The following is a 12,420-nucleotide window of genomic DNA, read 5'->3' as shown; positions in this document are numbered from 1 at the left end:
TGATCCCCATAATGTGTACTTTGAGTTATAGTCCCCGCTGCAATATACTTGTCACCTAAGAGTCGGGAGTAGTCTTCCCACATTTGCATAGTGATTTTGTGTCGCGGCGGTACGTATACTGCTGACAACTGCAGTTGGTTGCTGTTAGTCTGTACGGTAACGGTGGTTGCTTCTATATGTTCTTTACTGACCTGGCTGTGTAGGTGATTTTTAATGTCGTTTTTATTACTACTGCCGTCCCTCCGTGTGCGCGGCCCTCCTTGGTGTTGTATATGGTGTAGTGCGGTATTTTTATGTAGCTTTTTATTGTGAGGTGTGTTTCTCAGACGAGTAGTATATCGATGTTATTGCTATACAGGAATATTTTAGTTTCTAGGGCCCTTTGTTGTAGGCCGTTAGAGTTCCAGGCTGCTATTTTAAGCGTGTCTATTTTTATTTTTTGCTCATCATGTTAGTAAGTAATTGTAACATGACTGTTATCTGCTGTGTTTGCTGTCTGAGGAGTTCGTTTTGGTCGCTTATCATTTTTGTGAGTATTTCGATGTTTTTTATGGAATGTTTTATTAACTCTTTGATTTTTATAGCGTCGTTGCTGTGGTTGTTCTGTTCTTGATTGTCTAAGTGTGACGACCGGTTGACTACTTGCGCGTAGCTTTGGTTTCTAGCGGTGTTGGTGTTAGTGTGGTTATTGTTCCTTGCGTGCTGTGTTTTTAGTGTTGACGTAGGTTCTGTGTTGTCCTCTGGCGTGTGAAGATTGTTATGTGTCCTGTTACGTAGCGGCGGAAAACGTTTGTCTTGAAGTTGCTTTCTTACTAGACAGCCTTTGTAACTCGCTGGGTGATTTCCACCACAATTGTAACAATTTACGTCGTTTATTTTTCCCGTGTGTGGGCAGTTCGCTGTTAGGTGCTTTTCTGCGCGTGGGGATACATGGGTGGCAGACACAGAGAGGACGGAGCTGCGAGCGTAATCGAAATCTCCGGAAAACTGGAGAGCCTGGGCAAGGGAGGTAACCAGAGTGGAGGACTAGTGCCTGTGAGCGCAAAACGGGTGTGGATACGGGAAGTCCGGCTTGGACAAGGAGGAGTTAAACCAAACCAACAAGCGTGAGGTTAGGACGGTGGAGTAGCCATATTAGGACGCGTGACAACAGCGCCGCTACACGGGCTACTCGAGGAACTACCCAGACGCCGCCATATTGGCGCGTGCGCCGAAGCGCGTCGCGCGGGCCACTCGAAAGTGACAGCGACTGGCAGAGTGGCAAGTGCTGACCGAGCGACATTTCGCGCCCAACGGGGAAACGGACGCAACCATGGCGAAAGAGAAGGAGGTAGAGGAAAACGCTAGGGGACGGAAGGAAACGGAACTGGCTGCGGAGCCGCCGCACGTCAGCACCAGCAACATGACGAAGGCGATGCCGCCAAAGTAGGGACCCTCCCGCTTCACGCTGGACAAGGAGGGAATATGGATCGAAGAAACAACAGAGGAGGAAGAAACCCCCGCCAGAGAAGCACCCCGAGCGAAGAGAAAGAAGGCCAATGAGTCCCCCGAACTCCCCGCGGACCTGGATGAAGAAATGAAAACAGCCACAACGGCGGACATAGTAGCCGAACTGATTCGCCGGGCCGCCGAGGTGGCCAAGGCTGCCGAGGCACCCCGCAGCCACAAGGACACGCAGGGGAAAACCCTGAAGGAGGCGGCGAGAACCATCACCGCGGACGTGACAGAAATAATGAGGAGAATGGACCCTGCCACCGACGCACTCGCTATAGCGCAAGGACGCATAACAACACTGGAGGCGGCGGTAGAGGCACTCCAAAAAGAGCTGGCCTCGCGCCCCACCGCGGATGAGAGCAACTACAGGGCGCGTCTCGCTGCAGTCGAACACCATGTAGAGGAGATGAGACCCTCGCTGCACCGACTGGAGGAACGACTGCAGAGAATAGAAAAAGGAGAAGGAAAGGAGGTCGCTCCTGCCGCGAACACGAGAGGGATGGAGCCTGGAGCCCCGAACGCCCCAGCGCCCAAGGGAGGCCGAAGAACTGTCACGGAATGGCAGACCATCGAAAGAAAAAGAAGCGGAAAGAAGAAGGAGGCAGGGAAGAAGCAGCCGACGAAGCTGATCCTCGAGACAGGGGCGGAGAGCCAGAGGAAAACTCCGGAGAGTGGATTGGAGAACGCATGAAGAGGGGGAGGCAGGGGGCCCCTCCCGCGCGCACCGCGAACGTCAGTGGTAACAATTACCCTGACGGACAAATCGAGCCAATCCTACGCGGAGGTGCTGGCTGCGGCCAAGGACAGTGTCTCCCTGACCGAGCTCGGCATCAATACGATTAGGATGCGGAAGACCATCACCGGAGGCGTCATCTTAGAGGTCCCTGAGGACCAGGGAAGGGAGAAGGCCGCAGCGCTCGCAGCACAGCTGACGCGGGCTCTGGACCCGAACGAGGTCCGCGTAGCGACCCCTTTCCGAGCCGCGGAGGCAAGGGTGTCCCTGATAGACATAGCGGCCACCAAGGCGGAAATCCAGAACACCCTGGCGAAGGAGAGCGGCTGCAAGCCGGAGGACATCCGGCTGGGAGAACTCCGCCCCGCCCGGAACGGACTTGGCACCGTGTGGATACGAGGCCCTGCCAGTGCAGTGAGGAAACTGGCCCAGGCTGGAAAGGTCGCCATAGGCTGGTCGACGGCGAAGGTCGAAGCCATCGAACGGAGACCGTTGCAGTGTTACAGGTGCCTTGGGATAGGACACACGGGGAAGACCTGCACCGCCAAGGAGGACAAGGGGCACCTGTGCTTCAGATGCGGCGAACCGGGGCACCAGGCGAGAGCATGCACTACTGCGAGCCCGAAATGCCTGCTCTGCGAGGCGCTTGGAGCACCGTCGGTGCACAGGATGGGGGGACTGGCCTGCGCCCCTTCGAAGAAAGGAACGAAAGGAGCCGCCCGCGGATCCACGGCTGCAAGAGGCAGCGAGAAAGGCTCCCCGTCGCAAAGCGACCCTAAGCCCGCGAACAAGGAGGTAGGCACGGAGGAAGCCACAAACAAGGAAAGAACACCAAGGAACTGAGAATGCGCATCCTCCAGACTAACCTGGGAAGGTCAAGGCGAGCACAAGACCTGCTCTACCAAACCATCCGGGAGAGCACGGTCGCCCTAGCGGTGGTGGCGGAACCATACAGAGTTCCGAATGCCCCGGAGTGGGTCGGAGACACGGATGGAATGGTTGCCGTCAGCTGGACATCAACGCCCGGGGCGTTCGCCCACGGAGCCCTGCTGGAACGCGGCAACGGGTACGCCGCGGTCGAGTGGGCAGGGATGATGGTGGTGGGGGTGTACGTGTCACCTAACAGCGGACGGGCAGCGTTCGAGGAATTCCTAGACGGAGTTGGCGACTGCGTCAGGCGACAACTCCTCCGACAAGTGCTCGTCCTGGGAGACTTCAACGCGCACTCCACGGAATGGGGGAACGCCAGAACCAACGCGCGCGGCCGCACGCTATCAAACTGGGCCGCGGGACTTGGACTTCTGTTGGTGAACAGGGGCTCGACCAGTACCTGCGTGACCTGCAGAGGGAGCTCCATTGTTGACATAACATGGGCCTCCCCCGAGGCATTCAGGCGGATCTCAGGCTGGAGAGTGGCCGAAGGGGTCGAGACGCTGTCGGACAACCTCTACATATTCACGGAGGTGGACGCACCTGGACCTGGAATGCCGACGACAAACGACGGGCGCGGCCCGCCGAGAAAAAGACGAGCCGAGGCCTAGATGGAAAATAAAGGAAAGGAATGAAGATCTACTCCGGGCGGCTGCTATAGCAACAGCTTGGAGCTGGGAGGCCTCGATAACGACGACCGAAGCAGACGTGGAAGTGGAGGCCGAGAACCTCCGCCAAGCCATGATAGTGAGGTGGTATGGTGATAGGTGCGTAAGGAACTACTCTTGGTGTTTTTAACGAACAATAGTTTTATTAGAACTAATCAACAATCAGAGTTAACAATTAACAACTAACAATTACACTTGACAGACGACAGGTAACAACTAACAAATAACGATAGACACCGCGAGTTCGTTCGACGCGTTGCTATGCAAAAGGTCCCGAGAAGTTACACATTTAATGGCGCGAGACAGACTGACTCTGCTTTTTGTTTCGGATCGCGCGGATTCTTCCCTTCGTAGCCCATCGATATCCCCCACTAGCGTGCATTCATTAGATGTGCCGCCAGTGCTGGCACGTGTATGCTCTTCCGAGAATTCGGCGGAAAGAGTGTGAAGATATCGATGGTACATTGGGCACGTCGGTGTTGCGCTTTGGCGGCGTCGCGCTTTGCCTCCGGAGCCGTTGAAAAGTTCCGTGGCCCGTGCCGCCACAGTACCCCCTTACCAGTGATAACGCTATATAAATGAAAAATATATAAATGTTACAGGTAAGGGTGCACGTTCGCCGGCTCCTAACGCCTATCCGAGACCCGCCTGAAACCAATCAGGAAATCGAACTCTCCTGCCCGCGCGTGTGGTGTGATGAACTCTTGAGTCCCCTTCGCTTTGTTCGTTTCGGGCGCCGGGCGGTATTGTTACATTGCGCTTTTCCGTGCTATGGTGTTCAATATTATCGTTAAATAGAAATGCGGGTTTCAATCGGTCTATGGACACTATTACGTTTTTATTATTTATTTTAATAGTGAAGGTCTTTTTACCTCGCTCTATAACCTGATACGGCCCGTCGTAGGGTGGTTGTAAGGGGTCTCCGATGGCGTCGCGACGCAGGAATACATAAGGTGATGTTTCGAGGTCGCGGAACACGAAGGTTCTCTTTTCGCCGTGTCGCGTAATTGGATGAGGCCTGATTTTTCCTATTCGGTCTTTTAGGCGACTTGCGAATTCCGAATTGGCCTGTTGTTTAGTCGGTATAAAAAATTCTGCCGGCAATCGTATGCCGGTGCCATAAACCATTTCGGCTGCCGTCGCGTTTAGGTCCTCTTTAATAGCTGTTCGTATGCCTAATAGAACTATCGGCAAGATATCCACCCAGTTGCTCGTATCGTGGCATTTGATTGCTGCTTTTAGTTGTCGGTGCAGGCGCTCTACCATCCCGTTGGACGCGGGGTGATAGGCTGTCGTGCGCAAATGTCTGATGCCAAGCAACCGGCATAGTTCGTTAAATAGGTTCGACTCGAACTGGCGTCCTTGATCGGTCGTTATTTTTAAAGGCACGCCGAAACGGGATATCCACGTGGAAAGGAGAGCCGAAGCGACGGTTGCCGCCTCCATGTCGGCGATGGGAATGGCTTCGGGCCAACGCGAAAAACGGTCGATACACGTTAGACAATATCGGTAGCCTTTTGAATATGGCATCACGATAATGTCTATGTGTAAGTGTTCGAAACGGCCCGCTAATTCTCCGAATGTTCCGACGGGTGAGGATACGTGCCTGGTGACTTTACATTGTTGACACGGGATACATTGTCGTGTCCAATTTCGGGAGTCCTTATTTATGGACGGCCAGACGAAACGCGTCGTCACCAGGTTTTGAGTGGCACGTATCCCTGGATGGGAAAGTCCATGGAGCGAATTAAATACGTCGCGCCGCAAGGATTTCGGTACGTACGGTCGTACAAAGTCACCCGATACGTCGCAATATATTTCTACGTCGTGATCGGGGAAACGTATTTTCTTTAACCGTAGCGCGGATGTACCGGAGTTGACGATGTTGCTTAGTTCTTTGTCGGCTTCTTGCGCGGCGGCGAGAGCTCGATGGTCCACAGACTTTCCTATCGCTTCGATGCGTGACAGAGCGTCGGCAACATTATTGTCTAACCCCTTGATATATCTTATGTCGGTAGTGAATTGTCCGATGTAATCTAGTTGCCGGAATTGTCGCGGCGAACACTTATCAGGATCTTGGTTGAACGCATATGTAAGGGGTTTATGATCGGTGTAAATTGTAAAATTTCTCCCTTCAATGGCGTGTCGAAATCGCTTTACCGCAGTGTACATAGCGAGTAATTCGCGGTCGTACGCGCTGTACTTTCGCTGCGCGGAGTTCAACGGTTTGGTAAGGAAACCTAACGGCTGCCAAGAGTCGTTGACGCGTTGCTGGAGGACCGCTCCTATTGCATAGTCGGATGCGTCTACCGCGAGGCTAACAGGTGCGCCAGGTATCGGATGCGCTAACATCGTGGCGTTAGCGAGGGCGCGTTTCGACTCGCGGAAGCTGGCTTCGGATTGCTCTGTCCATTTGATGGGCGCGTTGCCCTTTTTTCCTCCTTTTAATAGGTCGTTTAGGGGTTGAAAAATTTTTGCGGCCCCCGGTATGAAACGTCGGTAGAAATTAATCATACCGAGGTACCTGCGTAGTGATTTAACGGTCCCGGGGAGCGGTACTTCTACAATAGCGTCAACGCGTTCGGCTAGCGGCTTTATCCCGTCGGCGTTTACGGTGTGTCCCAAGAATGTGATTTCGTTCACACCGAATTCGCACTTTACTGGGTTGATGACTACGCCATACTCGTTTAAGCGTTCAAACAAAATCCGAAGGTGTTCGCGATGTTGTTCTTCGGTTTCGGATGCGATTAAGAAATCGTCTATGTAAGCGAACACGAAGTCCAGACCACGGGTAATTTCGTCAACGAATCTTTGACACGTTTGCGCGGCGTTTCGAAGCCCAAACATCATGTTGGTTGCTTCGAAAAGTCCGAAAGGTGTCGTGATCGCGGTTTTCTTAACGTCTTCTGGCGCGATCGGGATTTGGTGGTAAGCGCGGACAAGGTCGATTTTTGAGTAGACACGCTTACCGTACAGATGTTGCGCGAAATCTTCGATATGTGGTGGGGAGTACCTGTCGGGTATGGTGCGAGCGTTCAACGCACGATAGTCGCCGCATGGTCGTAGACTTCCGTCCTTCTTTGGGACGACATGCAGGGGTGATGCCCATGGACTCTTCGATGGCCGCATCACTCCTTGCTCGATCATTGTTGCGAAATCCGCCTTGACTTGCTTGAGACGATCCGGTGCGAGACGTCGAGGTTTACTGTAGACGGGTGGCCCGGGTGTGGTTTCAATATGGTGTACCACACTGTGTCGGATTTTCTCTCGTCCGAAGGCCGGTGGACGAGTTAGATCCGGAAACTCCGCCAAAAGTCGATGGTAGACCGATTCGCCGATTACGGTTTTGATGGATATTTCTTCCGTCGTGGCAGCATATCCCCTTGATGATAATTGGGTTGTCGTGTCGAGGAGTCGTTTGTTTCGCGGGTCCACGAGCAACCCATAATGGCTTAAAAAATCTACGCCTATGATAGGCGTTTGAACGTCAGCAATTACGAAGTTCCACTTGAAGGCTCGTCTTAGGGACAGGTTAAGGCCAATCGTAGTGGTACCATACGTTGCGATGCGCGTCCCGTTGGCCGCGAATAGTTCGTACGCGTTTTTCTTGACGTGCCTATGGATTTTACTGCGGGGGTATACGCTGATGTCGGCGCCGGTGTCTACAAGGAAAGAGATCTTCGTTCCCTTGTCCGTAACGAAAATGCGGCGGGAACTCAGGCCGTCGTCGTCTGCCGCGTCTACGGACGGCTGGTCTCGTTTCCCGACTTCCACGTGCATGGGAAACGACAGCTCCTCGCGCGTTCTCCGAACTTTGCATGATAGAAACACAGACCGTCTTGCCGTGGCCGATCTCGCGAGCGCGAACGTCGGTGGTATCGCGAACGCGAGCGTGATCGTGATCGTGGTCGACGATGATTAATCATGCTCAACGCGTTCATCTGTGCCTGCAACTGTGATATTTGCTCGCTCAACACGTTGATTGCGGCTGCCATTGGTTCGTATACTCCAGCGTTTTGCGCTGGTGGGTCCATTACTGCCGTTACCCGGGCGGTGCGCCGAAAATCCTCCGAGAATTCTTCAGCGATCAGGTCCGCCTGCCGCAATAACCTTTCTGGGTCCGAATCGTCGACTGCCGCGAGGATACGCCTGATGCGGGCGGGTAATCGGTTCCTCCACAGCGTGAGGGTAAAATCATCGGGCGTGGAGGGGCTGGAGAGTTTCTTTAAGTGTTGGTAAAACTGGGATGGCTTTCTATCTCCCATCTCCTCGCTTTCCACCAACTTCTTTATCCGGGTCGCATCCGTATCGGATAATTTGCGAATGAGCGCATGTTTCAATTTCTCATAGCGTCCGATGTCTGGAGGGTTCGTCATTAGGTCTTCGACGTCCTGGAGCTGTTGATCGTTGAGGCATTTGGCCAGCGTCACGTACTTAATGGTGTCTTCCGTAATTCGCGCTGCCTCGAATTGTCTCTCCAGAAGGGCAAACCATGCCGCCGTGTTCGTGGGCAGCAGTGGAGACATGCTGATCACCTGGCTGGCTATGGTTCCCTGTGTATTACTTTCCATCGTCGCGGTGCACTCAAAATCGGTGGTTAAAAACGATAGCACTATCACGGTCACCTCTTTCACTAGATGTCACGTTAAATCACGTCGGTAGTCACCAGTTTGAGGTGGTATGGTGATAGGTGCGTAAGGAACTACTCTTGGTGTTTTTAACGAACAATAGTTTTATTAGAACTAATCAACAATCAGAGTTAACAATTAACAACTAACAATTACACTTGACAGACGACAGGTAACAACTAACAAATAACGATAGACACCGCGAGTTCGTTCGACGCGTTGCTATGCAAAAGGTCCCGAGAAGTTACACATTTAATGGCGCGAGACAGACTGACTCTGCTTTTTGTTTCGGATCGCGCGGATTCTTCCCTTCGTAGCCCATCGATATCCCCCACTAGCGTGCATTCATTAGATGTGCCGCCAGTGCTGGCACGTGTATGCTCTTCCGAGAATTCGGCGGAAAGAGTGTGAAGATATCGATGGTACATTGGGCACGTCGGTGTTGCGCTTTGGCGGCGTCGCGCTTTGCCTCCGGAGCCGTTGAAAAGTTCCGTGGCCCGTGCCGCCACAATAGCAATCTGCGACGCATCCATGCCACGGGCCACACCGGGCACGGTGCGAAGCAGAGCAGTCTACTGGTGGAACGCCGACATCGCAGAACTGAGGACGAGATGTGTCCGGGCCCGAAGACAGTACCTAAGGGCCCGCCGCTGGCGACGACGCGACGAAGAAGAAGTCTCCTTGCGCTACCGGGCGTACCGCGCGCTACGGTGCTCGCTACAAAAGGAAATTAAAAAAGCGAAGGACCGTGCCTGGTCCGACCTGGTCGAAACAGTCGAGTCGGACCCATGGGGAAGGCCATACAGGACGGTGACACAGAAACTACGCGCGAAGGGCCCCCTGGCAACGACAGAAATGGAACCTGCGCTGCTGACGCGGATCACCGGAACGCTCTTTCCCCACAAGAAAACAGAGCGGCGGAACAGCCACGGGAAACGACACGACCGCTGGAATGGAGGGACGACTGGGAAGTCACGGAGGAAGAGATATGGGAGGCAACCAGAAGAATGACCTCGAGGCGCGGAAGCGGTCCTACCAAACTGGGAGGCATGGAGGAGCCGCCACGGCCTCCCACTCACATTCAGGATGACACAAGTGCTCACCGGACACGGCGTGTTCGGCGAGTTCCTGAGGAAGATCGGATGGGTGGCAACGGACATCTGTTACCACTGCGGGGAGGGCAGGGACACAGCCCAACACACCCTGGAGCTCTGCCCGGCGTGGGAGCTGCCCCGCTACACCCTGCGACACGCCATAGGTGAAATACTGACCCCCTCAGCTATCGTGGAAGCGATAATGAGAGGGGCACAGGAATACGAGGCCGTCCGCCTCTTCTGCGAGCGAGTTATGCTCGCGAAGGAGCGAGCGGAAAGGGAGAGAAAGAAAAACTCTCACTCCTGCAGGATAAGACGATGGAGAAGAATGGCAGTCAGACGACCCAGAGCCGCCCCGCCACCATCCCATCTGACTACGACCAGAAGAAGTGACAGTGCTAGGGGCAACGACCTCCCCCTAACGCCTACTCAATAGCCGGCTCGAACAAGAGAACGCGAGAAGGGAGTGCAACTGAAGTTAATTCATAAGAGGTTCCTGGAGCACCCCTGTCACACGCATAAGATGGTCATCGTGGAGTTTTAGTCGGTAGGAGTCCGACACTACTCTGCTGTTACGCGATTATTGCAGCAGCGGAGTGTCCATGAGGATTTCTCCACGTACAGAAAAAGAAAAAAAAAGGGTCAGACTCGACTGCTTCAACTACTTCGGACCAGGCACGGTCCTTCGCGTTCCTGATCTCCTTTTGTAGCGAGCGCCGTAGCACGCGGTACGCTTGGTTGCGCACGGAGACTTCTTCTTCGTCGCGTCGTTGCCAGTGTCACGTAAAGTTGGTACTTGGATTGTAGTAAGAAGGCTGAGTCGTAACCCAACTACTAATTTTCCTTTATAAAACTTTATTATAAATGTTAACACTTACAAAATAATACCGAACCGGAGAAAAGGGGTTGTATGAGTACAGCAGTACTAGAAGAAGTACAAGAACTGCCCGAGCTGGGCGAAGTCTCGGTTTATATACGTTTTGGTTTTAGGATATTGAGGGGCTAGGTGTAGGTTATGATGTGGAAAAGTGTCCGAAGGTCGGGGGTCCATATCCTATCTCTGATGTGGACTAAGGTGCGTCACAGCCTTGGTGTATGCTATGATGATAAGGTGGTGATGTGTCCAAAAGTGTCCGAAGGTCGGTAGTCGATGTCTTATCACTGATGTAGGTTGAGATGTGATTGATGTCACACCAGCATCGGGCCCTCAGGTACCGTCTTCGGGTTCGGATACATCTCGCCCCCAGCTCCGCGATGTCGGGAGTCCACCAACACATGGCTCTGCTTCGCCTGGTGTCCAGCGTGGTTCGCGGCATGGACGTGTCACATATGGCCGTCATGACTCGGCGGAGGTTCTCAGCCTCCTCCTCCACGCTTGTTTCCGTCGGAGTCGTCGAGGCCTCCCAGTTCCAGGCAGCCACTATTGCGGCCGCTCGATGCAGATCGTCGTCCCTTTCCTTGATTTTCCACCTTAGTGGGGTGCTATCCTAAACTGACGATGCTACAACATCTACTGTTTGATTTGCTTCGACCGAATTTCTACTCAGCTTGTCCACTACTTCGTTTCTTTCAACGTACTTGTAGTACTTAATTGCATAATTGAATTCCGAGAACCTGATAAATCATCTCTCAATATACAGATTAAAATCTAAATTTAATATCTACATTTAATCTAAATCTAAATTTAAAATCCAAAATTAATTGCTATAATAAATACCACGCTTAAATTTCTTTCTTTTTAACTTTTTCTGCATGAAGGGAACATTCGAAAGATTAATATTTTATAGTGCAACCTGTATTCGGTGTATGATCAAGTTCTTACAATATGTTTCTTGAGTAATAAATTTTGAATAAAAAGTTGGTAAGTACATATTCTTATGCTAATAAACATTTGTAATCTTCTAAATATGGATTACTCATAAAATAATTGTTGCATATTATTCGTTTTTAATGAATACAAGATTTGAAAAATTTTTCGATCACGTTAAATGATTTAAAACGTTTTGTGTGTCAAGTCTATTACATATTTGTATACATATCATCTCATTGTAAAGATAATTTAATGTAGAATATTGTGTACTATTGTACTTCTCTAATTTATAGTATTATATTAGAGATACTATAACATTATTATTATTATTTCAAATGTAACTAACAATCTATTTTTCTAATGTAATCAAGGCGATAATGAAGTAAAATAAATTTTATAATAAGCATTAAAGAAGTGAGCGCGGTCCACATTATATCATGTTTTATTAATCGGAAAGATCTCACCAGTATGTTTAAAAAACATTCACACAAAAACAAGTAAAATTAAAGAAGTTATGACAGTATTATTAATTATTATGCCGTGAAATCTCGTTAAAGAATCACGTCGCGTGTCGCACCGTGTTCGACCTCTCGCAGAGAGACGCGGACGCGGTAGAGCACGCCAACGAGAGTTGTAAATTCTCGTTACGATACGATGACGATGCCACGAATCCGCCGATCTTCTATTTCGATTAAGATAATAGGAGTGGTTGGAATGATTGTAACACTGAGTTAAGTGGTTAAATATGCACTTTATTCCAACAACCTTTCCTCGAAGCATACAAGGTGAAGAGATGATTAACAATTTGAAATGTATGAAGTTATGTTTTGTTCGCGAAGGCGGTATTTATACTCAACTAACGATGGGTGCTGGTCGCCCACCAACGGTACTTGGCTTGTGGAGATGACCGTTGAACATAGGAGAAACTCGCTTTTCCCATTTTTTACCAGATGGAACAATAACTCTAAGGAACTTCTCGACTTGAAAAATGTTTTGTAGTAATTACGGGTCTTGACGGTAAAGTAAAAAATGTTTAATTTCATGGCCGTTCTTTAGGATTATT

General features: G+C 51.2%; 2 protein-coding genes across 2 annotated transcripts; both read left to right on the top strand.

Moving 5' to 3' along the window:
* The first annotated feature begins 2,338 nt into the window (after positions 1-2,338).
* Positions 2,339-3,070, top strand: LOC126866760 (uncharacterized). The gene has a single exon (XM_050620698.1). The coding sequence runs from the start codon at positions 2,339-2,341 to the stop codon at positions 3,068-3,070; it is 732 nt and encodes a 243-aa protein (XP_050476655.1).
* Positions 3,071-3,072: 2 nt separating this feature from the next.
* LOC126866759 (uncharacterized) lies at positions 3,073-3,768 on the top strand. The gene has a single exon (XM_050620697.1). The coding sequence runs from the start codon at positions 3,073-3,075 to the stop codon at positions 3,766-3,768; it is 696 nt and encodes a 231-aa protein (XP_050476654.1).
* The last annotated feature ends 8,652 nt before the right edge of the window (positions 3,769-12,420 follow it).

This window comes from Bombus huntii, chromosome 6, assembly GCF_024542735.1.
Source record: "Bombus huntii isolate Logan2020A chromosome 6, iyBomHunt1.1, whole genome shotgun sequence".
NCBI classification, from domain to species: Eukaryota; Metazoa; Arthropoda; class Insecta; order Hymenoptera; family Apidae; genus Bombus; species Bombus huntii.
The sequence above is the reverse complement of the archived record's forward strand: the minus strand, read 5'-3'. Positions and strand labels throughout refer to the sequence as shown.